The sequence below is a fragment of the Terrapene carolina genome, unplaced genomic scaffold, assembly GCF_002925995.2.
Source record: "Terrapene carolina triunguis isolate 2854851 unplaced genomic scaffold, T_m_triunguis-2.0 Scaffold113, whole genome shotgun sequence".
Lineage (NCBI taxonomy): Eukaryota > Metazoa > Chordata > Testudines > Emydidae > Terrapene > Terrapene triunguis.
In genome coordinates this window covers 17,449,391-17,473,160 of record NW_020664464.1, presented here as the reverse complement: position 1 = coordinate 17,473,160, position 23,770 = coordinate 17,449,391, and the positions used below count along the sequence as shown (strand labels likewise).

The following is a 23,770-nucleotide window of genomic DNA, read 5'->3' as shown; positions in this document are numbered from 1 at the left end:
ATACTGAGCTACTTTTTTAAAAGAATATTTGAAATTAATGGTGGTTTAATTGTAGGCTAAAAAGCTAGCTTATCACAAGGAACTCCCATAAAAGTAGCTAAATCAATACATTAAAATTAAACTAGACTCTTTAGAGATGCTGTTTGTGGATACTTGAAAGCCAAATTCTATCTTCATATAGTGGTGTGCTCCTCTCAGTGAAGTTGGTTGGAGTTGTGCATGATACAGGGTTGAATTTTGCCCAGTATCTGACTAGAGAGTTGGATTTATACACGATATGAAAATGAGATGCTGATGGGGAAGTTCAGTGGCTTTCCCCTATTGGTGAAGGAGTCCCTGAGAGGACCAGGAGAATATAGATCCAAAAAATGTACTGAAGTAACCTGCTGTCTATGAAAATGGGGGTTCATCCCATTGTAAACTTCCCTTCCTGTATTCAGGATGATTGTTTCGCATTCATGATGAGATTAAACTGAGCCATTGTATAGGAGAGAGTTTAAATGCAGTAAACAATACATTGTTAGTTGAAGAAAACCCATTTGGACAGAACACAAGAATATATCTGCTGTAGGATGGAGGTACAGAGATCAGTGCAAGGGAAGACTATCCTCAATTGAAAAACATAATTTAACTTCCTTGAGATATTTTAATTCTGGAGGGTAATTAGGACTTTAGTGTAATTTAGGAAGAATGTGGCATTGAGTATAAATTGATCTGAACAATATATAAATAACGTCATGTTTCAGCACTGTTTTTAACAATGTGCCCTCACACAGGCTTCCAATTAAAAATAATCAGGTACCATTTGCTAATGAACATTTTAAAAAACAATGTGTGCTTTCTTAAAACTCTAGGAAGTCTGCACATAGATCTAGCATATTGGTTATTAAGATTGCATGACTTAATGTCTCTTGCATCAAATTAAATAACATTTGTGAAGATAATCACATTTTAAAATGTCCTCTGAATTCCATAAATTAGGTCTTTAGAAATACACTAACACTATCTTTTGCTACTCAGTGCAGTAATTTCATAACTAGTGCCTGATATTTTTATTCTCTAGCTTAACTTCATCTATCTTGCCAAAAGTACAAAGAAGACACTGATAACTTTAACTACAGTGTTTGGAGTTACACTAATTCTTGTTTGCAGTGGAGTATTCTTCCCATACAGTTCTGATTCTGCCAATCCAAAGCCTAAGCGAGTCTTTCTCCAGGTAAGAAAAACCTTACATAATATATAGCCTACATCTTCTTTTTTTTTAACTGATGTTTCTCTCTTCAACCTTCCTTTTCCCCCTTCATAGAAGGGCATTTTATCCTTGGATACAGGACAATTCATAAGAGGATTGTTCATTCCCAGGCAGTTAAAAAAATGTAGCTGCTTGAGATTATTGTAACTTTTTTTTGTTTTCATTGCTCACGATGGGCCACACTCTTCCCTGACTTCTGTTTGGTTACACCAGGAATCAATTTGGCTCAATAAACATGTTTAAATACTTACACATATTTGTTCTAACAAACATTATTCTTAGAAGTAGCATGCAGGGAGCTAGGCAGACTCTCTCTTTTGATCCTTGTGGAACGGTCCATCTACTTTGTGTGGAGGCTCACTCAGCTGCACTCTGTACATACTGATTTTGCTGGAGTGCTATGGTCAACTTGAAAGGATAGTGGGTGAATCTCTTTTTAGCAGTGGAATGATTTGCCTTCCCCAGTTACTTTTAGATGCATACCTATTTTTAGAATGCATATGTATGTGCGAAGAGTGGGTGGAGTGACAAGTGTAGCTTTGCAATAGCTAAAAGTCTTACGAGACTTTGGAACAACACAAAGTGTAAAAACAAGAAGTGTATAAAATAAAGGCAAATTATCTTGTTGCAGTTGGCTTGGAGCCTCTTTCTCTGCTCATCTCCAGTTGAGAGATCTTACTTGAAGAAAACTTATTAATAACTTAAAAGACAACCAGTCCTGTTTATCAATGATATCCGGGTATTATGTACTGGAATTACCTTCTTAGTAGATTGGTCAGTAGTGGCAGTAATTTGGAAACTGGGATAATTGATTTTGCTCCTGACAACTTGTTCTTCTTTGAGCGATGGTGCCTATGTGTATCCCACATGTTGGACACCCATGTGTCTGAGTCCGGAATTTCTTGCAAGCAGTTTCCATTAGCCCACACGTGCCATAGTTCACGTGCTCCCCACCAACGGCGTAAAGGGAGATGTGGGCTGACACCTCTCCAGCTCCTTCTGACCACCGCATGGTCTGAGTCAGAATCTTCAGTGTCCTCAGCAGTCTTTTTTTACTGCACCATTCCTGTCAGAATTGTATACAACTAGTTTCTTTAGTAGTTTTTATAGTATAGTATAGCATAATTGGGGGTAGTCAATTATTTTTTGTCAAGGTCCAAATTTCTTGGGCAAGGTATAGTCAAGGTCCAGACTCCAGAGAAAATAACAATCAAAAACAACAATAATGATAAGTAAATAAAAAGATTTTTGGGGTCTGTTCAAAAGCATGTTGCAAGATCTTCTAACATGACACAGGGGCAAGATCTCACATCCCAGTCCAGGGCTGGTGCAACTCAAAGACTGGTATTGGGCTGGGCATCAAAGATAGAATGCTCACGTTTCAAGAGGGTGCAATCTATCTTTAGCCAAAGGAGACGAGATTCTGCAATAAGCTGTTACTCACCTAACTGCAAGCATTTCTCCGCTTGGGCTCACCAACGCAATTTGCTTTCAGATTCTGCAGGAATCCCTGCTATCTTAGAGTGTACACTTACCCCAAGTCTTCAGGTCTTGTGTTCGGTTCCCTGTGGGTGCATTTAGCCACAATCTGCACTTTCCATTCTCCACTAAATAATCGTCTGATCTTCATGCACCCTCTCTCAGCTAGATTTTTGAATGAGATTCTCAGATCCTTTCCCCCGTGGTGAAGATCAAACCTCAATGTGACCTCAGTTGTGTTCTATCATCACTCAGTAAGACTCCCTTTGAACTGCTGGCCACATGCATCTATCCATGAAGGTGGTCTTTCTGATAGCTAAAACGTCGGCCAGAAGAGTCAATGAACTGGGAGCGCTTATGGCAGGCCCCCCATATACTGCTTTCTATAAAGAAAAGATCTTGTTATGCCCCCAATTTGGCTTGTTTGAGTTTCATAGGTCATCCATTTACCTGTATTTTTTCCTAAACCACATGTCTCAGAAGAGAAGAGAAGACTGTATTCTCTGGACGTCTGGAGGGCTTTGGTCTTTTATCTGAAAAGAACAAAGGACATTAAAAAGACATCTAAACTGTTTCCATAGCAGAGCAATCAAGAAGTCAATCTATATTGGTGCAGAGACTTTCAAAATGGATCTCAGGTTATATTACCCTTTGTTACCATGTAGCCATTATGGGTAGGGGCACAAGGGGGCAAGTTACTTCAGCTGCATCTCTGAGAGACATACCCATTCTAGAGATATGTAGGGCAGCTACTTGGAGCTCTTTGTATACCTTCACGAGACATTACGCACTGATACATTCATCAGCTGTGTATATGGCTGGGGGGACAGCAGTACTTCAGTTAGCTGTCACTTCTGCATCCTCTCCACCCGCCACCAGTTTGACTACTGCTTGTTAATCTCCTATGTGTGGAATGCATAGGGACCTCACTCAAAGAAGAAATGCAGGTTATTCACGTGCATGGTGTGCATGCATATCCCATGTGTGGAATACGGATAGGGACCACACATCTCAAAGAACTCCAGTTACAGGTAGGTAACCTCCATTTACAGTCACCCAGGAAAGACGTATGAAAAATGTATAAGTACTGGGTTTGGAATTCCTAGATTTTTGGGATATGTGATTCACACTTAGACCTTGTCTATATTGGAAAGTCTTTTTGGTATAATCTAAGGTGTGAATTATTAAACTGGTATAATGCTCCATTTGGACACTCTTGTCCACTACTTTTGTGTTTTTCAGTTTAGTTTATGTAGATTAATAAATTCCAAGGCCAGAAGGAAATATTGTGACCATCTAGTCTGATCGCCTGTATGACACAGGCCATAGAACTCCCCCTCCCCCCCCCCCCAAATTCCTACAGCAGATCCTTTAGAAAAACCTCTAATCTTGATTTAAAAATTGACAGTGATGGAGAATCCACCATGACCCTTGGTAAATTGTTCCAATGGCTCATTATCCTCACTTAAAAATGTATGCCTTATTTCTTGTCTGAATTTGTCCAGCTTCAACTTTCAGACATTGGATCGTCTTATATCTTTCTCTGCTAGATTAAAGAGCCCTTATCAAATATTAGTTTCTCATGTAGATACTTATAGACTATAATCAAGTCACCTCATAACCTTCTCTTTGTTAAGCTGAGTAGAGGTAGTTTGTTTGGTAAGGGGTTTAACCTAAACCAAAAAAGGCACTTTTAAAAATACTAGAATAAGAATGCCCATAGGGGTGGGGGGAAAAGGTGTTCAGTACAGGTCTAACGAAACCAGTGTAAGGTAGTACCGGGTGCCTGTGTAAAGAAGGCCTAAAGCAGGGTTGACTCGATACTTTAGAGGGAGATTAATTGAGTGTTAATTTTCTGTAAACTCCTCCTAAATTCCTGCTCTCCAAAGTCTGTTGCTGCCTTTTCCCTTCCCAAGCTGGAGGTATCTGTTTATTGTCACTAGAGCTAAAAACTGCTTAGACGTCCATAACAGCCAATTCAGTAGTCCTCTACATTCTGCCATGCTTGAGCTGTTCTTAGAAACTTAGGCTCAATTTAAAAGTCTCAGTACAGTCTCTCTGGTCATTCTGGACAAGTTCAAAGTATCTCCCCTCTAAGGTTATGTCTACACAGCAACTAGTCACCTGCGACTGGCCCGTGCTAGCTTACTAAAGCTCACGGGGCTCTGCCTGCAGAGCTGTTTATTGCTGTTTAGACTTGTGGGCTTGGGTTGGAGCACTGGCTTTGGGACTTTCCCACCCTGTAATGTCCTAGAGCACACGCTCCAACCTGAGCCCGGAAATCTTCACAGCAATGAAACAGCCCGTTAGCCTGAGCCTCACGAGTCCAAGTCGCCTGGTGTGGGCCAGCCTCAGGTTTTTATTTACCCTAAGTGCTTCAGTCAGGCAAACTATACATTACATCTCTGGGACTATTGCCAGTGTCACTGGGCTACACTGACCTTATTCACAGGATGCAGCGAGTGTCTCTTGTAAAACATTTGGAAAGTGCAACCTGGGGGCAGTCTTTCTTCCCTGAGTGCGTGGGGCTTAGTTTCTTTGCCTTGTAAAATTGTTTTTTCAACCTCTGTACTAGGTCCAATAAGCATTGATGTTTAAGAATGGCCTATTTGTGTCCTTCAAGAAATATCTAGTGGCCAAATCTGTGCAGGGGCTCAGGTAACACCATGCTGGGGACCATAGAAGTACCTTGATAGAAACACATTTTCTAACATATCATGGAACAGGGGTTCTCAAACTTTTTCTTCCTGAGGGCCCTCCCAACATGCTATAAAGACTCCACGGCCCACCTCCCTGTGCCACAATAACTGTTTCTCTGCATATAAAAGCCAGGGCCAGTGTTAAAGGATAGCAAGCAGGGCAATTGCCCAGCGCCCCACACCACAGGGGCCATTGTGAAGCTAAGTTGCTCAGGCCTCGGCTTCAGCCCCTGGTGGCAGGATTTGGAGCCTCGGAGTTCAGGCCCAGATGGTGGGGCTTTGGCTTTCTGCCCTGGGCCCCAGCAGGTCTAATGCCAGCCCTGCTTGGCGGACCCTCTGAAACCTGCTCACGGACCCCCAGTGGGCCCCAGACCCCTGGTTGAGAACCACTGCCATAGAACAGTGGTTTTCAAACTTTTTTTCTGGGGACCGAGTTGAAGAAAATTGTTGATGCCCACCACCCAACGGAGCTGAGGATGAGAGGTTTGGGGTGTGGGAGGGGCTCAGGGCTGGGGAAGAGGGTTGGGGTGAGGACTGCGGGGTGGGGCCAGGAAAGAGGGGTTGGGGGGGCTCAGGGCTGGGGCAGGGGGTTGGGGGTCAGGTTCTGGGCTGGGGATGAGGCGGTTGGGGTGCAGGAGGGGCTCTGGGTTTGGGGTTGTTCAGGGCTGGGTTGGGGTTGCAGTGCGGGAGGGAGTCAGGGCTCTGGGCTGAGGGGTTTGGGGTGCAGGAGGGGTTCCAGGTTTGCGGGGGCTCAGGGCTGGGCCAGAGGGTTGGGGTGTGAGAGGGGGTCAGGGCTCTGGGCTGGGGGTGCAGGCTCTGGCCTAGGGATGAGGGATTTGGGGTGCAGGAAGGGGTTCCAGGTTTGGGGGGGCTCAGGGCTGGGGCAGGGGATTGGGGTGCGGGCGTGGACCGCTGTCTGCCCCGTAAGCGGCCAGCAGCAGGTTTGGCTCATAGGCGGAGGCTCACAAGCGGCTCCGCCTTCCTCTCCCCTCCCTCCCAGTTCCCATTGGCTGGTTGCTGGCCAATGGGAGTGCAGAGCCGGGGCTCAGGGCAGGGGCAGTATGCGGAGGCCCGTGGCCCTCCTGCCTAGAAGCTGGATCCGCTGCTGGCTGCTTCTGGGGCACAGCGTCGTGTTGGAAAAGGTAGGCACTAGCCTGCCTTAGCTGGACAGCACTGCCGACAGGCCTTTTAATGTCCCAGTCGGTGGTGCTGACCAAGGCGACCCAGCGCCATACATGCCGTGACCCACGGTTTGAAAAATACTGCCCTAGAAGACCTTATGCTGTGCCAAAAATGTGTGGGCGGTAGTGGTGGGCATTTCAGAATCAGTTCTGACTTTATCAGGTTGCACAAAATATTCCAAATGCCGGATGGTTTTTCTGTTTGTTCCTCACTCTTCCAGCATGTGAGCAGAAGATTTTATGGCCTACATGGAAACTTGGTAAAAAGCGACTCTGGAATATGGATTAATGGGTTGGACTATGCTGGAATATCTCACATCACTCCTCATATACCTGAACTCAATGACACTATCAGAACTAATTGTGAGGACAAGGCCCCTCTCTGTGGCTTTCCTTGGATTCTTCCTGTGCACTTTCTTCTCAGGTAACTTTCTTCTGAGTAATGCCTGTTAGGACCACATGGAACTTAATTTCCAAGACGCATCAGACACTTTTGCACAAGTTCCATAGAAGGATGAAGAATAAAACTCATTTTGTAATGTTTTTGTCACTGCGAAAGACTTTCTTTTTCATCATATTATAATGTCCCTGGCTGCACGTGTTTTGTCACAGAAACTTTAGGAGAAAACATTTGATAACTGATGTCATGGTCTCGTGTCCGCCCAAAAGCTAGCAATTTGGAAATCTAAAAATTCCTTACTTTGGTTATTGTTTTAGCTTGTTTTACCTTAAGTTAACAGGTGGCTTGGTCAAAGAGAATGAGGTGAGGAATAAAGGCATGGTGGAGGCAATCCTGCTGATCACAGAGGGTCCCTTTTAAATGTTTTGATTGTGGCCACAGACTATGAAAGCATTAATCTTTACCTCTAGGGTGAATGGCACTTGAATATTTCATTTTGTAATAGCAAGGCCGCCCAGCCTTGTTCTACAAAGACTTGTATTTTGCCCAGAGTCTATAATCTTTTAGCACTATACGGCACTTCTGAGTGTTGCGTTGGGCTTAAAAAATGCTTTTTATTGTAGAAAGAACTGGTATCTTCCTGCTGCAGAAATTTCTCCCACAAACCCTGTTCACTTTAAACTTCTGGCCAAAGAGCAAATGCCCTGGGATTCTACAAAGTTAACCTTTGAAGTATCAGGTGAGTGGCTATATGTCTATCAGCCTCTGATTTGTGATTTTTTTATGCTCATTATAAGCTTAAATTCTGGTATTGAAAGTGGCTATGCTATCCCTGGGATAGCGGAGTGATTGGCACTAATGCATAATTGGGAACCTGGCATCAACTAATTCAACTTCCCAGGCACTCGAAAAATTGTGGCCAGATTGCAATTGTAAACTTAACGGCTCATTTGAATTAACAATTGACTTTTGTTAGCTAGAAACTTTTAAAGCCCATTTTATAACTCTGTCCCTCTCTGCACAGGATCCACTATGGCTTCTGCTATGGACAGGGGAGCTGCTTAGTTCTGTATCTCATATTGAGAGAGACAACTGGCAGCATACAGGCTAAATCTCTCATACAAAATGAAATTAAACAGCTGATTGGGGCACAGAAGAACCCATAGTAGCTAGAATGCAGTAGAAATGTGTTTCTCTTCACCTCCTTCTGCTAATACATCCAAATACATTTGCCTGTCTGATGTTGTAGGTCCCAGTCACATGTCGCTGTACATTCGACCTCATGAAGGGTCAACACTGTCCAGCTGGTCTCTTGGAGATGGAACTCCTGTTGCTAATATAGGAGGGGATTATTTTGTGTTTTACGCTCATGGACTGCAGGCTGTGGCATGGCGCTTCTGGATCGAGTTGAAGGTGAGGGTGAAAAATGTTCAAGAAAACTTTAAAAATAAACCCAACTTGCTTTATTATATAGATTAATAGAAGCTAGAGGTGAGATTTAATTTGTCTTTTAGTCTGTCCTCTGTGGGCTGATACAAGGCTGTTCGTGTGTGTGTGTGTTCTCTTGTCAAATTTTAAATGACCCGAGGGATGGGGCTTCCATTATTTCCTCTGATAGACACTTTTACAGTCTTCTGTCTTGCCATTAGGATTTTTTTATATTTATCTCAATTTTACCTTTTCTTAATAGTATCTCACTGCTCCTAATTAGAGCTGTTTTGTTGTAGTCTAAATAATTCCTCCCCCTGTACTCTGTTTACTTGCTTTGGGAAACTAGGATTCTTAAGTGGCAAATCCATCCCCTTAGAAAGGGAAGGAGTTACAGACTTTGTTTAGTAAACGTCCTGTGGATGCTTTTACCCTTTTAAGGTGCCCCTTTGAGCAATTCCCAGTTTCTTTTCCAAGGTGAATGTTGATGGGACCAGGGTAGTCACCTCTCATCATCTTACCTAAAGTTTCCCGGAAATAATTCACAGCATACCTGAAGCTTTTATTGCCATGGAATTTAAGATGTCTGATTCCCTTGGAAATTTTTATAGGGAAACATACAGGTTCAGCAAGGGTTCATTCCTGGATAAGGTGTTCTGATCACTTACCAAATTATCTTCCAAAGTGGAGTAAAGAGATACTTACCAGCAGCCCTGCATCCAGTTGTGCCAAACAGGAGTCTGTTTTGTACTAGAGCTCTGCCAGATGGACAAGGAAATTTCATTTAGTTGCTAGGAAAGGAACTCTGGTGTTGGTGATGAGTGAGCCTGCTGCACGGCCCATCAGAATCTTGACAAGTAGATTGATCCAACAGGTGAAGGATCAGCCCTATTCATCCCAGACTTTGGAAGCTTTTCACAGTAATTCTCTTCAGGCAGGAAGATTCACTTCCTTGTGTGTATTGGAGATTTGATCATACCGACCTCTTCAAGGATACATGGGCCAAGTTCTGAGCACAGTTGAATGTGTGCAGTCTTAAGTAAATGGCATTGTACATGTGCAACGGAATACAGATCAGCTGGGATATCGGGTCGATACCAATACTTCTATTGATTCTCTCTTCTATCAGGGATCTCCATTCTGCAAAGTCTCTTCTGCATGGTGGTAAATCCATTTTCTTTCACATTAGATAATACTGCTGGTATATTTTAACAGACATTAAGAAGGCTTTTAACTTTAAAAATAGTGAACCATGGGGCTGATGTAGTATATTGGACACTAGCTGGCTTGTAGGAAGACTCAGCAGGGGTATCTGGAATGAACAATATCTAGAACCTGTGAAGAGGCCAAGGGTGAAAATAATGCTTGGTAAATTTGGCATTGCCTTTTCTCACTTTCAGGCTGCAGAAAAGCACTCTGATGGAATGGTTTCCCTCGCCATAGCAGCACATTATTTCTTTGGGGAAGATCAAAAGTCACCTCAGCTGTATGCCTTAATGGAGAGATTTCCAAACTGGACATTTCCTTCTGGTTGGGTCTGCACCTATGACCTCTTTGTCTTTTAGTCTCACCGTGTCAGAAGATTCAACTCTCATTCATAATGAGTTCATTCTGGCAAGGTGCACAAGATGGTTTTTACAAATCCGTTTTGGGCACAAGATTGTTTCTGTGGTAGCTTGACTGCTTAAAGGATAAGCAGGGTTCCTGTCCTCTTTCTCTGGGAGTGGGTGGTCTTGCCTTGTTGGGCTGGGGGAGAAGTGCCTCCATATTTATGCAACTATAATTCAGCTGTTTCTCGCACTGACGTGGCAGTTTGACTAGTGTAGATCTAACATGAAGACTGCATTTGAGGAGGTAACTTTATAGAGTAGCCCTCTGTGCACTGTAAATGAGGGTCTTTGTGAAGGAATTGCCACAGTGTTGTAAAATACGCCCCAGGTTTTAAATACATGTGGATGCTATCACCTACAAACACTTAGTCCTATCTGTCCTATTAAAATAAAATAAGGTTTTGGCTAAAAGATTTTTGATTGTGTATGTGACGGAGCAGAAGCCTTTTTCTGAGTAAGTATTACTGTGACCTCTGGATGAAACCAGTTTTGTAGTAGTCACTTAGGCTATGCTGTGTCCTTGGAAAATTTCAAAGACTGGAAATTTCATGCATGGAACTTGATGATCAGTCTGTTACTTAGATCATTAACAACTTTTTTCCCCCTGTCCTCCACTGTTCTGTTTTAAAGATCTTTTTATTGGTCACTTCTTTTCTCTGTCCTTGTGCTAACTCTTTACCACAATGACTTTTGAGTGGGGGAGGTTTGACCAAATCATACAGTCTTCTACTTATTTCCCTGTTGGGATCTTGCAGCCTGTTTCAAGTATCAACATGAAGACTAGACTCGTGCATGAGATGCAAGCATGTGGCATTGTTGTGTACATCAGAGCACCGAGTCTCACACTCTGGCCTTTTTTTTTTTTTTTTTTTCCTTTTGAATGGACATCTTGTAACTGCTTGATTACTAGTTTCTAAATTGGTGTTGGTTATAAATGTCTATTTAGCATACTGGATTATTTCTTAGTTTAAGCGTAATTCATTTCACTTCATTTCATTAATACTTTGGTTCAGTGTTTAGTTTAGTTTTAAAAAAAAAAAGTGCTTTCCATAAGGATTTATGTAACTGTTGTGAAGAGACTTTTAAAGCACATGAAGCATCTGACATTTGTGGAGAACTGTTCTTAACTTAATCTTACAGTGTGGGATTTTCAAAAGCACATAAGTGATTTAGGAACACAGCTCCCATTTAAAGTCAACAGGACTTGTGCTCCTAAGTTAGCTGTGTGTTTTGGAAAATCCCACCCCTCTAGAAAAATGCAGCCACCAAAAAAAAAATTGAATCTTTGATTTTGTTTTTCCTAAACTGTGTGTGTAAGGTGGGGAAACTTCTCCAAATTAATTCCAGCGGTTTGTGCTGACCATTCTCTAGCATAATGGCGTAAACTTAGTGCTTTGTTCACCTGAATAAAAATTGCTGAATTATATGCACTGGAGTATCCTTGTGCATGCACCAGTTAAAGCAAACAAGCTGTAGTGTTGTGGATATCTACACAGTATGTGAGAAATTAATGCTTAAGATGACATTCCTCATGACTTTCAGTTGGCCCTGAGGGTTCTCATGATCAGGTTTATTGGCTTCTAATTTAACTTTTTTAATTGTTCAGTTAGAGAGTACTTAACCAGCATGGAACAATTCAGAATATTATGATACATTTGTAGGGTGTTGCATGACTGAGATTCTCACAGACCAATTATCTAATTATTTTGGTTTGTGTATTGCATAAAAGAAACAAAACCACCAGACTAACACTGTTGGCTCAATAGCACCTGGTCTTTCATGTACAGTGCTTATCTCTATTCATTTAGAGTATTTAGCTATAAATAGGGGTGTACTATTAGCAATACTAATAGTTTTGCAGAAATCTGAGTCTTAATAGCTTTCTTAAATGTATAGTAAGTCTCATTAAATGCACTATTTTGTACTGCACTTACACTAGAGTTGGCACAGTTAAGCCTGATGAAGGATTAAGGCTGTACCAGAATCATTCACTATGTCTTCCCCAAAATTGGTATTTTTATTGTGCCTCTAACTTAAAAAAACAAGTGCAAGAAGAGTCCATGGAGTGGGAAAAATATCAATGTGCAGCATGTAGATAACTTCTGGAACTTCACTGAAGCAATAACTATATTTTGTTACTGTAAGAAAAAGTAAAATGATGTTGCTAACTCAGGATCGCCCTTTATTAAATAGCAGAATTAAATTGTCTGGGATGTCTGGTTATTGTGAATTCCTGCCTTAATAACATGCTGATTCTGTTACTGGGAGATTGATAGAAACAAAAACAAGCACTGCAAGCCCAAACCTTATACCTGAAACTTGGGGAATTACAATTACTGGTAAGACATGGCATGACCAAAGAACATAAAAATATTCTCACTAAAGTGTGGACATGGAATGAGATGGTGATGTGTCTGCCTACCTGAGTAGGTGAGCCTGCGTAGTGCAGCATAGGTTTGCTGAATTGCTTAGGTGGTGTCAGGGTAACAGGCTTCTAAAAACTGTAACGGCACAACTTGCATGTAGGTAATTAGAGATGCCAGAGGGATTCAGATATATTGGTTATGTTGAATAAAAACTGATTAGTTGTATAGATGTACCAATGCAGTTTCTTCATATGAAAATTCTGTATGAACTGCTCTGTATTAAGTTCTTTCTTTTAACCCTCTGAATTCTAGAAATAATTCTGCAAGCTCTATGTGCAACTCACTCATTTCACATTATAAACAGTGCAGCCTTCAGCTAACAATTTCAGGAACTCACCTACCTTTTTTAATACTGCAGTTTTCTTGCCTGGAACTCCTAATAAAGCACAGTATTGGACTTGACTGCCTTTGGGACATGCTTCATAACTAAACTGCATATGCCCAGAGGCTGTCACTCTCATGCATTGAGTTGAAAGGTAAAGGTGCACTTGGGTGGAAACCTTTCTTTACTTTTAGTGGTGCAGTAGGCAAGTAGTGGATTAACTGTTCTATTTGAGGTGGTAGACGTTTCTAGAGGTCTAGTCTTTTTAAAACTGCTTTCATTTAGGCTAACTCTTACCACATGAGACTTTTCAGGAGTACCGGTAAGTCTTAATAATTTAAACCTTTACCAGTGGTGTGTCTATATAGATAAACTATATAAGTTTCAAAATGCAAAGAAGTTAATCACCTTATAGTAAGTGTAGGTCTGTGCATTCTGTACACATGGATCCCACTCTTATACACAGGTGATCAGAATCTTTTAACCAGCAGTGTGTGTTTGGGGCTGTGGATGTGCCCTGTATGCCTTCACACCACCCCTCTTGAGGGTGCAGCATCCCCAGCTGCATATAGAACATCTTGAAGAACCTCAGTTACTGTCAGGTAAGTAACCATTGTTTCTTTGTGTGTGTACATGTGTATTCTGCTCTTGGTGATTACTTCGCTGAGACAGGAACCTATGTTCTAGAGGAGTTAAGCCTGAGTAAAGACTCATACTGCTTGAGCAAACGGGGCAGCAGAGATGGAGGCTGATACCTGTGAATAGAGATCCATGCTGCTGCTCAGCATTTCCAGGTTAGGCTAGAAACCACCCCTGAGATTACCTACTCTGATCTCCTGCATAACACAGCTCTAGGAGTCCCAGGAATTAATTCCTGCTTCAATTCCAAAAGCTATGGTTGACTGGTTTTCAATCTGTGGTCCATGGATCCCTTGGGGTCCACACACTGTGTAAGATTTCCAAAGGGGAGACAAATGAAAAAATGTTGAAAATCACTGGCCTAGAGCATATCTTTTGACTTAAAATTACAATGGGCTGTGGTGGACTCTCCCTCACTGGAGAACTGTTCCTCATGGTTTAGGCTGAAGGATTCAAGCTATTGATTATATTTCTCTGCTAAACAGAAGAGCTATCAAATTTGTGTTCACCATGTAGGTTTTAACTTGATCAGTCTAAGCACCTTGGAGTCTTATAATGCACATTTTTAATAACGCTTGTAGCTCTTCTCTTCCAATTTATTACCATCATTCCTGAATGGTGGACACTGCTGCACCAGTGCTAATGAGGTAATACAAGTTTCCTACTCCTGGCTGTAGATCCAAGGATTGCATAAGATTTTTTGGCTACGGCAGTGTTCATGTTCATCTGATTATCTACCAGACTCTTGAGTCACTACATCCCAGGATCAAGTCCCCCATTGTGTAAGTATAAGCTTACATTTGCCCTGTAAGCTAGGTCCAAACACTTGAGATAATTAGTAAATCATGACAGTGGGTCAGAGATACCAAAGCCCCAAACTGTCAGTAATGGTTTTCTTCCAGTTCATTAATAAATATCAAGCCAAGAACCTATTCCTGCTGTAGCTCACTAGACAAACATGTTTGAGGCCTATGCACTACTGTTGCAGCTCTCTGTCCCAGGATAAGGTAGATGAGACCGTATCTTTTATTGGACCAACTTCTGTTGGTGAGAAGAAACCTTTACGCAGAACTCTCCATTAGTTTAATATATGCCATGTTCATTGGGTATCCATTCTAGTTTCTAAAGCTCAGATTTGTAAAGCTATTGAGGCACGAGTCTAAATTCCATGGTCATCTGATGGAATTCAGACTGACAGCTTTAATAAGCTAAGATTTAGGCTCCTAAATCAGTTAGGCATAGCAATGCTTAAATGTGATGTAGTACTACATCACATGCCTTAGAGAAGGTCTACATGTATACTCAGCAAGAGGAAGTTGAGCTGGCCAGCCAGTACCAACAATTTTGCACAAAATTAAGTGTGTCCTCCACTAATGGTATCGTGTAGAGGGAAGTATTAAATGCTATTTTAATTACATTAAGATCTAATTCATTTTGCCTTTCCCCAGCTAAATCTAGCATTAACCAAGAATACTGTAAGTTTTTAGTATTGCTTTTACTATCAGGACAGCTAACTTTTTAACACTCCTGTCCACAGGTAATTTTTTGTTTGTGTTCGTTTCAGCAAACACTAGGACATTGGTTAAGGAACAAATGTAGTACAAGGGGAAAAACCCATGTATGCTCTATTCCAAAAAGAGTAGTGTCCAGGTTGACTTAAGATGCTTTGCATTAGTGAGATCACTGCAGATGACTGCTGCAAGGCAATTTCTTCTATATCTGTTCAATCTACACATAAAACAGCAGTGCTGGAATGTAAATAAGATCAAAAACTTTAAGAGGCTTATGGCAGTAATTCTCAACCAGGGGTACCTCAACTCAAATAGATATTTGCCTAGTTTTAAAAGTACTAGCAAAAAGTCAGTACAATGAGTTGTTTATACACCTCTACCTCAATATAACGCTGTCCTCAGGAGCAAAAAAATCTTACCGCATTATACCGAACTTGCTTTGATCCACTGGAGTGCGCAGCCCTGCCCCCCCAGAGCACTGCTTTACTGTGTTATATCAGGGGTAGAGGTGTATTACTCTATATATTTACACTGAGATGTAAATTGAGGGATAATCAGAGACACTGAAATTTAAGTACAGTATTTTATAATTGTATGGTAAATGAGAATGTAAACAATTTTTCAGTAATAACTCTTTTTCCTGAGGTGTAATTTGGGGGTATATAAGACATCAGACTGCTGAATGGTTGAGTCACTGGCTGATAGTGAAGGAACATTTGCAGCACAAACTTCTAATTATAGTAGTAGCTGTCATTTTCCTACAGTAGGAAAAGTCTTGCAAGCTCACTTCAGGTGGGGGCAGATCTACCTTGACTCCTGGAATAAATCTAACTTTTTTGGAGTATCAACTACTGTTCATACTTTTTTCCAATCCATTAGTGCAGCACTCAATTTATCATGCACAAATAAATTGTCAGTTATTAAAAGTGAAAAAATAAAGTCCAAATTGTCATTTATGTGTACTAAGTCAGACTTTTACTTACAGCATTAAAACCCAAACATTAAGTTCTTAAGGCCTGCTTTCATTTGATTTTTCTTGTCTAGCCATCTTCACAAAATTAATTTTTTCTACACCAAGTTTAAGTTAACTGTATTCTTTTAACCCAGTAATAGATTTAAAAGTCAGCTCACCAAAAGCTTAATACAACTGTTTCATTGTTCAAGTCCCCTAATTTGGATGGAAGAACATACTTCAGATAACTGACATTAGTATGCTTTATTTACTAGGCAGGATCTGTCCCCCATAGCTATACTACTGTAGATTAACTTAATCAAAACAGGATTTGAAGTTTTGCTGCATGTAAGACAAATTAAAGCAATTAATAAAATTACACCTACAGTAGACACCATTAAACTCTCTTTAAAACATAAATAAGCAAGTGCAACCAGCCACTTATTTCACCCTTGTGAATATTCTTCACACTTAAGACAGGTCAGGTTTTATTTGAATGGGAATAACAGCAGTGGGAGACTATGCTGTAACTACCACATTGTAAAAAATCAATACAATGATGTTATAAAAATAAGCTAGTGGGATTTTGTATAAAATAAGCAATGTTGCATTATTTTGTTCAGATTGCACAGTACAAACAAGCTAATATCTAAATTAATACTGTTACAGGTATTTAATATTACATATATTGGGAGACAGCAGCTAGGAAAATAAGCACCTCAAAGCAGCTATGAGACTTCTGCAGCCAGCTTTTCAGAACAGTGTCCAAAAGTTAAAATAAAATCTTATATTTAATTACAGGTATACACATTATAAAATGTTGAAAAAAAGTAAGTATGCACTGCTTACATATTACTAAATTTTAGTAACAGTACATAAGTGATTCTATTTATATAAAAAATCCATTCTTGTGAAAGGAATTTACACATGAAATAAATAAACGTTCAGTAATCTTAAAATTAATTGTAGGTCAGAGTGGCCAAGTGTAAAAACCAAGCCACTTTTAAAATGTTACTTTAATGATAGGGCAGAGTAAAAGTATGTCACATCCAGAAGGAAGTGCAACTCTGCTTTAATTTTACTAGTTAGTTGTAACCATGCAAAATACACACGTACCTTCAAATATGGTACAACTCCAAGAGCATGAACAGCACACCCTTGAGAATATTTATACAAGAATATTCACAAAAACATACACTTTACAATTCTTTAATACAAAATATTTAGTGATATCAAATAGCATAATCTATTAAACACTTAGATCCCAGTTGACTCAGGCCATAACTTTTTAACTAGCTTCATCTTACAATTCATATTTTTAAGTGACAGGAAAAACAGGCAAGGTGGGGATGATTATAAAATGGTGTAGTCATCTCTTGCTTTCTCTCATTATATAGGAGATATTCAGAAGGTTGTTCAAATTAGGTGACGCATATGGCAAAGGGACCCATGAAATGGATGTTAAAATAAACTGCATTGATGCCTATTGCTGTCCTTCTGCAATCAATATCCAGTACCAGAGAGCAAGCTCAATTTAGAGGAAGAACAAGTCTTATTCACAATAAAACCAAATCTTTTCACATAACTATTTTCTTGGTTTCAATTGTAGGTGTTTTAAAACTGAAAGGTTGAGCTGCTTATTTGAGGTCACCTTATATTCCCATGGATTTGACACTCTCTATTCAATGCTTGTAGAAATCAAACATTAAAATCCAACCCAGGGAAGCATGTCTGAAAGCTGGTTTGCTTCCTTACAATCCTGATAATTTGTGTACTTATCTGCCAGCTGTGCTATCATCAATAACAACTAAAATCATGTTAGGATACAGTGCAGTCATAACTGCCTTCCTGGAGAGGATCCTCCTCCTCTGCCCCAGACATGTCCTCTTCATGTCGACTCACACTGCTACTTCCACTATCACTCTGAGGGCTAGTGCTATGGCAGGTCAAACTCCGGCTTTCCTCTGCCCTTGGGCTGGCTTGTTCAGTAACCTTACAAGGGTTCACTGGTTGAAAAGCTTCAGGCTGCACTTGCTCTTCTGATATCTCACTTAGTTTCTGGAGCTGTGGCTTGATGACATTTAAAAATGGCTTGTACCCAGGGCTAAAGAACAAAGAAGGAAGAGGTAACTATGCAGTGAACTAAAAATAGCATTTCATTCACATTCTGCCCTCTAGGCTTCAGCAGTAAACCATGACTGTAGACCCACCTATTAGAGCTCTTGCATAAAGCGCATAGGGTCAAGCTGCTACTGTCAAACAGTGACAGCAGTTCAAATAGAGACCATTGTTTCAGGGGACTGTGCATTATAACAGACTGTTACAGAGCTGTGGATTTCTATAGGGAAGCTGCTAAGGAAAATTCTATTCTGAGTGACTAAACAATGTAAATAGAGACCCACGTAGCACAACATTGTCAAAATACCAAATTATATATTGTAATAGGAGGGTCCCTTCATTTATTCAAAAGAATTTTAAAACTTATAAAGTAATAGTGGAAAACACAGCACTGTGTTCTGTAATTAGTAAAAATGTAAAGTGATAAATTTTCAATACAACCAGAAACCTAAGTAATCAGTATATTGCAGTGGCACTGAAAAGCCTCAAACAGGATCAAGACCCCATTGTTCCAGGTCTTGTACAAACACACAGGAAGAAAAGAGACTGCTATGTGAAAAACCTCAATAATAAATATAAACCCCAAATTGAATTACGTACAAATTCTGTATTCAGCCATCTATCAAAACTAATCTGCTGCAATGACACTTACCAATCTGTGGAAGCCCATCTGTCTACAGCATGTAGCCCAGTCTTGATATTCTGCCAGATCTCTCCATCAGCATCAGAGGACTGCATTATGATAAAAACCTGGTTGATTATTGAAGACTCTCTGAGAATAAGGCCTATGACAATGCACCAGTCCAGACATCCTGCTTCCATGAAGATGTGTAGCAAATACCTATAAGAACAAAACAGTTCATGCAGTGGCACGCTTTTCCTCCTCCCAAGGACAAAATTCAAACAACGCTAGATCACACACATGCTAAAAGCAAGAGTGAACATATTTTAGTCTCAATTCATCTTATGATGATGTAACTTACCGTAGTTGGACCTGTGACTTGTGTGGCCCTTTACTAGCCAATTCCAGAGAGAGATGTTCCAGCTCTGACTGTGTTAAACTTAGAGTGGAGATGTTTTCATCCACCATGGTCCAGTCACCATCCACAATAGAACTTGTTTCTGTCAGGTCTGTTGCTGAACCAATGCTGCATTCATCACCTACCAAAATACATTCAACAGGATATTCAGAAAGCCATCTATTAATTTATCAGGTGTCAATGTTTTCTTTTGCACTGCTTCCTCCAGAAACTGACTGGGCTCATTTAATAGTTAAATATTTACATACCAACGTAACTAGCTTTGGGATTCAGTAAGGGTGTTATTGGGTACTGAACAGCTAGCAGTTAGCCAGGAGCAATCTGAATGTAGGTATATTGTCCTTCTAAGGATTTAAAGGTCTTGTTGGTGCATTGGATTAATATATACTTAAAGATAGACTTGCTTTTCTTTGCAAGCTGTTTTTTCAGTAGCAATTCTTGTTTGTACCAGGTAAAGACAATCCCGCAGGATAAACTGAGTAGGAAGAGTAATATGTATACAACAGGTCCCCCAGGCACTCATACAGATCATTTGGAAAATAGTGAAGTACAGTTGAGCTCGTGGACAGATGTAGAAATCTCCCAAACACTATTAGTAATCAGAATTACTACGGTGAACATCTTAATTGATCCTAAAACTAGAGTCAGTGGAAATAGGTTACAAGGCTGTTCTTAGCATGTGCGCAACATGCCCCAGGTGGCACATGACCAAGATTCATCGCCAAATTTGGTCTGCTGGTTGGATCATTAGCTTTCCTGAGCACGACATGAATGCTGATTCATGCACCCAGTTAAAAGTTATTTCCAACAGTCCTATGTGCCTTTGATTCCTGTTTATGCTCTAAAACTGACAGTATTAAGATGAAGTGAGTGAAATGGTCATGAAAGATACAAATAAGTCTGAAGAGCAGGAGTGGATTGGGAAGTGTGAAACTGATTTAAAATTGACTAGTCTTTTTCCAAATGAAGCAAGATACAGAAAGGAAACAGTCAAATTTTGTTATTAAGATCATCAGTTTTAATAGTTTCAGGTGCTACCAACACAGGTAAGGACCTTTTCTTAAAAAAAAAAAAAAAAACCACATCACACATGATTTTTTACTTTCAATTCCTTTTAAATACAGCTGTCGCTTGCATGGTCATAGTCTTCAATTCTGACTCAGCCACAAAGTTGTCAATGCACTTTTAAACGTTTTTAGTATACTTTTCCACTGACTGAGCCAATCTTTTCTGCATTATGGTATCACCAGATAACAGGACAGCACCATACAGCAGTCATGTGCATTCACAGGACAGCACCATACAGCAGTGATGTGCATTCATGACAAATGATGAATACTTAGATGCAATTTTCTGAGGGTGATGCAGAAAAGGATGTGTGTGTGAGAGAGAGAGAGAATGAGAAATAACCTACCTTTATTTAATAAAGGAGAGAGGAATGCATCTTGCATGTGAGGTCCATGGGATGAAACTGTGTCCATTTCTCTCTGGGAGGAATTGATGGTGCTAAGCCAGCTGTGACTCTGAGGTGCACTTGAGACCCCTGTGTCCATTTCCACATTTAAAAAGCTGTCTGCAGACTGGGACTTGAGCAGCTGCTCTCCAACAGCTAGAAATAAGGAGGCATTTATAAAAAACTGACCTACAATACAAGTAGCCATTTTTTATACATCTCCCAAACAACTTTTTACAGTTATATCCAAGTCAAAATTCAAGTAATTAAGTTGCTGACAAACGAACAAATGCAAGGGAATGCAGATCTTATGGCTATTGCAAGACCCTTTGATCAGCCTCAGTGTACCTAGACACTGGCACACAGTGAAAGTGCCATCTAATATGTTGCTGGCATAGCTGAGCTACCACGTAAACTCACTTTTTTGCAATCTTGAGACAAACTCAGTCTAGCTTATAGAATTAAAAGATGCTTTAAGATTGCAGTGAGATCCAGGTGGTAATCTCACAAAATAATATATTGAAAGATGTAACAACAACATTGTAATACAGGTTTGAAAACTGCAGCATATTCTCACAATTTTAACTCTTCCATCTCACTACCACATTGCTAGCAAATTTCAGCAGGTCACATGAAAAACAAGGTGTATCTCTAAAAATCAGATAAAGCTGATCAAATGCCCATCTAAAACCACATAATGTACTGATTTTAGTCACATTCTTTGGCTGAAATTATATAAAATGTTGTGTCCAGACTGACCTGGAACAGAGATCTAGTTCTCTGATTTAATACAGCTAAAATATAACTTCTGAGACAAAATAGGAAATCTCAACAGAAGCTACAACATAACATAACTACTGCGAAGACATGATGTCTATGCTAAACAGAACCCCTTCAAAACCATGCAAAGTAAGGAACTGTGCAGGTGATAAACCTCAACCTGTTCTTTGCTTGGCTGAACTGAGATATGAGAGATTCAAAGTAATGGAGGCAGGACTGCAGGAAAGAAACCTAGCCCACCAAAATAACTCAGATGGTACAGCACCTGTCTTGTACTTTCCATTCTTGAAAGGTGAATTAACAGAGCAAGCTGGTATGACTGGAAATGGCCAGAGAAAATCTTTGTGTAGTCTCTTCAAGGCAATCACAAAATCCTCCACACGGGCAGCTCGGGCTCGCTCCTTACACAGCCAACCAATCAGCTCAAAGCCTAGTTGCGCAGCAAAGCATCCAAGGTCTTTAAGCCTGATTTCCTCCAGCAAGCGTCGAGCATGACGCCAGAGCATCATATCAATGTACATATTCTCAGCACAGTCACTGTCTTTACTCCACCTGTGGACCAACACAAGAGAAGAGAAGAGGTGATATTAAGACTGTAGCTTGAAAGTCACTTATAGATCAGCTGTAGCACAGATATATGAAATTGCAAACTAAGTTGAGTAACAATTTAATGGTGAAAACCACTTGCACGTTGATAAAAGAGACTACGCATTACCTGGGGTTCCTTTACCCAAGAGCCTCCGCTATCACTATGAGCTATGTGGCAATAGGAATGTGGTAGATAGAAACTAGATAGGCAGCACCAGCTGCAGGGGCTTAAAGTCTTAGCAGTGAAGGCAGGGCTACATGTCACTAGGGAAGCAAGGAGCAGCCCCCCTTCCAAAGTGGCCTCTCAGAGAAAGCAAACTCCAGAAGACTGTGGCACTAGCAGTTTCTCTCACAGACAAGCACTCCTGCCACTCTCTAAGCCCTCAGCTGGGGCTCCAGTCACACCCCTCTGCATCACCCCACTGAGCCTGAACCAGACCCCCACCCCACCCAGCTCCACACTCCCAGCACCCAAACCCCCCACTAAACCCCACACACCCCCTGCTGAGCCCTAACCATCTTCACATGGACCCCCTGGCAGAGTCCCATTGCCCCTGCACCTGGAACCCCCCCTCCCACTCCCAATAAGCCCCTCTGCATCCAGATGCCTCACAGAGCTTCCCACACCAAAACTACCACACACAGAACCCTCTTGCCCCACACCTGGATCCTGCTAGCCTGAACCTGCCTGCCCACACCTGGTGTGCCTGGCACAGAGGGGCAGAGCCCTGGGGTGTTTCTGGGGCCAGCCCAGCCCTTGCGCTGGGTCAGGTGCAGCCTCACCTCCGAGTCCCTGTCCTTGGGTGAGGTACTATAGGATGATCTCCCTGGTATAGGAGCCAGTGGCCTGTACTCCCCACTGCCATGCTGGAGCCTCCACATTTATTTATTGACAAATTAAAATGTGCAGAATTTTTAGGCTCAGAATTCCCTCAGGAGTAGCAAGCTTTCAGCAAATGACTCTTCAGGAGATGGATATGCATGAAAAATCATGATAGTCTTGCAAGTTTTGTGAGAGGTGAGCTTTTCCCTGGGTCAATGTTTGATACAGGTACCAAGTGTCTAACATTAACTTTAAATACTGATCCAGGAAGTGGACTTTGTGCTGGTGGTGGAATAGTAGCAATCTTCAAACAGGAGAGGCCTGTGAAGTCCAAACCCACTGAAGAAGATAACAGAGGAAATGTGCTTCATATTACCGCCAAAGCACAGATATCTACCCTGTTCCTTCGTACACCAAGCACCATATCTGAGTGGGAGAGGGACACTGCCTTTAAAAACAAAATGTACAGTATTCTGGAACACAAATGTCTTACTGGATCAGACCAGGGGTCCATCTAGTCCAGTACTTGGTCTTTAACAATGGCCAATACCAGCTCCTTTACAGAAAGGAAGGAAATGGAAGGAAAATAGGATAGCCTGCTCCCAATAAAGTTCGTCCTAACTTCCAATAGTTAGAGATCTGAGTAAACTCTGAAGCTTAATGTTTTTATCCCTTTATGGGGTTGAAAGAGGTTGAACACTATGTAATTTTAAAAATAAAAGTACCACAAGAAAAACAAAACTGATACTTGGGAGAAACATTTAGATACAATTATTAATTGTATCTCATATGACTAGTCCAGCAAAACCTACTCTGGTAGAACACCACCAGATTCAGAGAAAGCTGGTCCATTCCACATAAGAAGTGTTTAGCGCTCCTTGAGAAAGATTGATTTTCTTTTAGTAGGAGGCCTGGTCTACACTGGGGGGAGATTGATCTAAGTTACGCAACTTCAGTTACGTGAATAACGTAGCTGAAGTCGACGTACTTAGACCTACTCACCGCGGTGTCTTCACTGTGGTGAGTCGACTGCTGCTGCTCCCCCGTCGACTCTGCCTGCGCCTCTCGC

At 41.0% G+C, this 23,770-nt stretch overlaps 2 protein-coding genes across 5 annotated transcripts in view; one reads left to right on the top strand and one right to left on the bottom strand.

Moving 5' to 3' along the window:
* ERMP1 (endoplasmic reticulum metallopeptidase 1) overlaps nt 1-17,381 on the top strand; it is a 48,640-nt gene extending 31,259 nt beyond the window's left edge. For 2 of the 4 annotated variants that reach the window (XM_024218148.2, XM_024218147.2), the window contains exons 11-15: nt 1,064-1,216; nt 6,833-7,035; nt 7,635-7,750; nt 8,261-8,424; nt 9,840-10,912. In XM_024218148.2, coding sequence (XP_024073916.1) covers nt 1,064-1,216; nt 6,833-7,035; nt 7,635-7,750; nt 8,261-8,424; nt 9,840-10,004 — 801 coding nt within the window. In that variant the 3' untranslated portion in view covers nt 10,005-10,912. Of the gene's footprint in view, nt 1-1,063; nt 1,217-6,832; nt 7,036-7,634; nt 7,751-8,260; nt 8,425-9,839; nt 10,913-13,263; nt 13,400-14,017; nt 14,219-17,296 lie in introns of those variants that run through there. The other 2 variants (XR_002909115.3, XR_002909116.3) reach the window with 2 other exon arrangements.
* Nucleotides 17,382-17,705: 324 nt separating this feature from the next.
* Nucleotides 17,706-23,770, bottom strand: part of RIC1 (RIC1 homolog, RAB6A GEF complex partner 1) — a 71,964-nt gene continuing 65,899 nt past the window's right edge. Inside the window, exons 21-25 of the mRNA XM_026652334.2 lie at nt 21,556-21,842; nt 20,472-20,666; nt 19,001-19,178; nt 18,670-18,858; nt 17,706-18,003 (exon numbers count right to left, since the gene is read on the bottom strand). Of these exons, the coding sequence (XP_026508119.1) occupies nt 17,718-18,003; nt 18,670-18,858; nt 19,001-19,178; nt 20,472-20,666; nt 21,556-21,842 (1,135 nt within the window). The 3' untranslated portion in view covers nt 17,706-17,717. The remainder of the gene's footprint in view (nt 18,004-18,669; nt 18,859-19,000; nt 19,179-20,471; nt 20,667-21,555; nt 21,843-23,770) is intronic.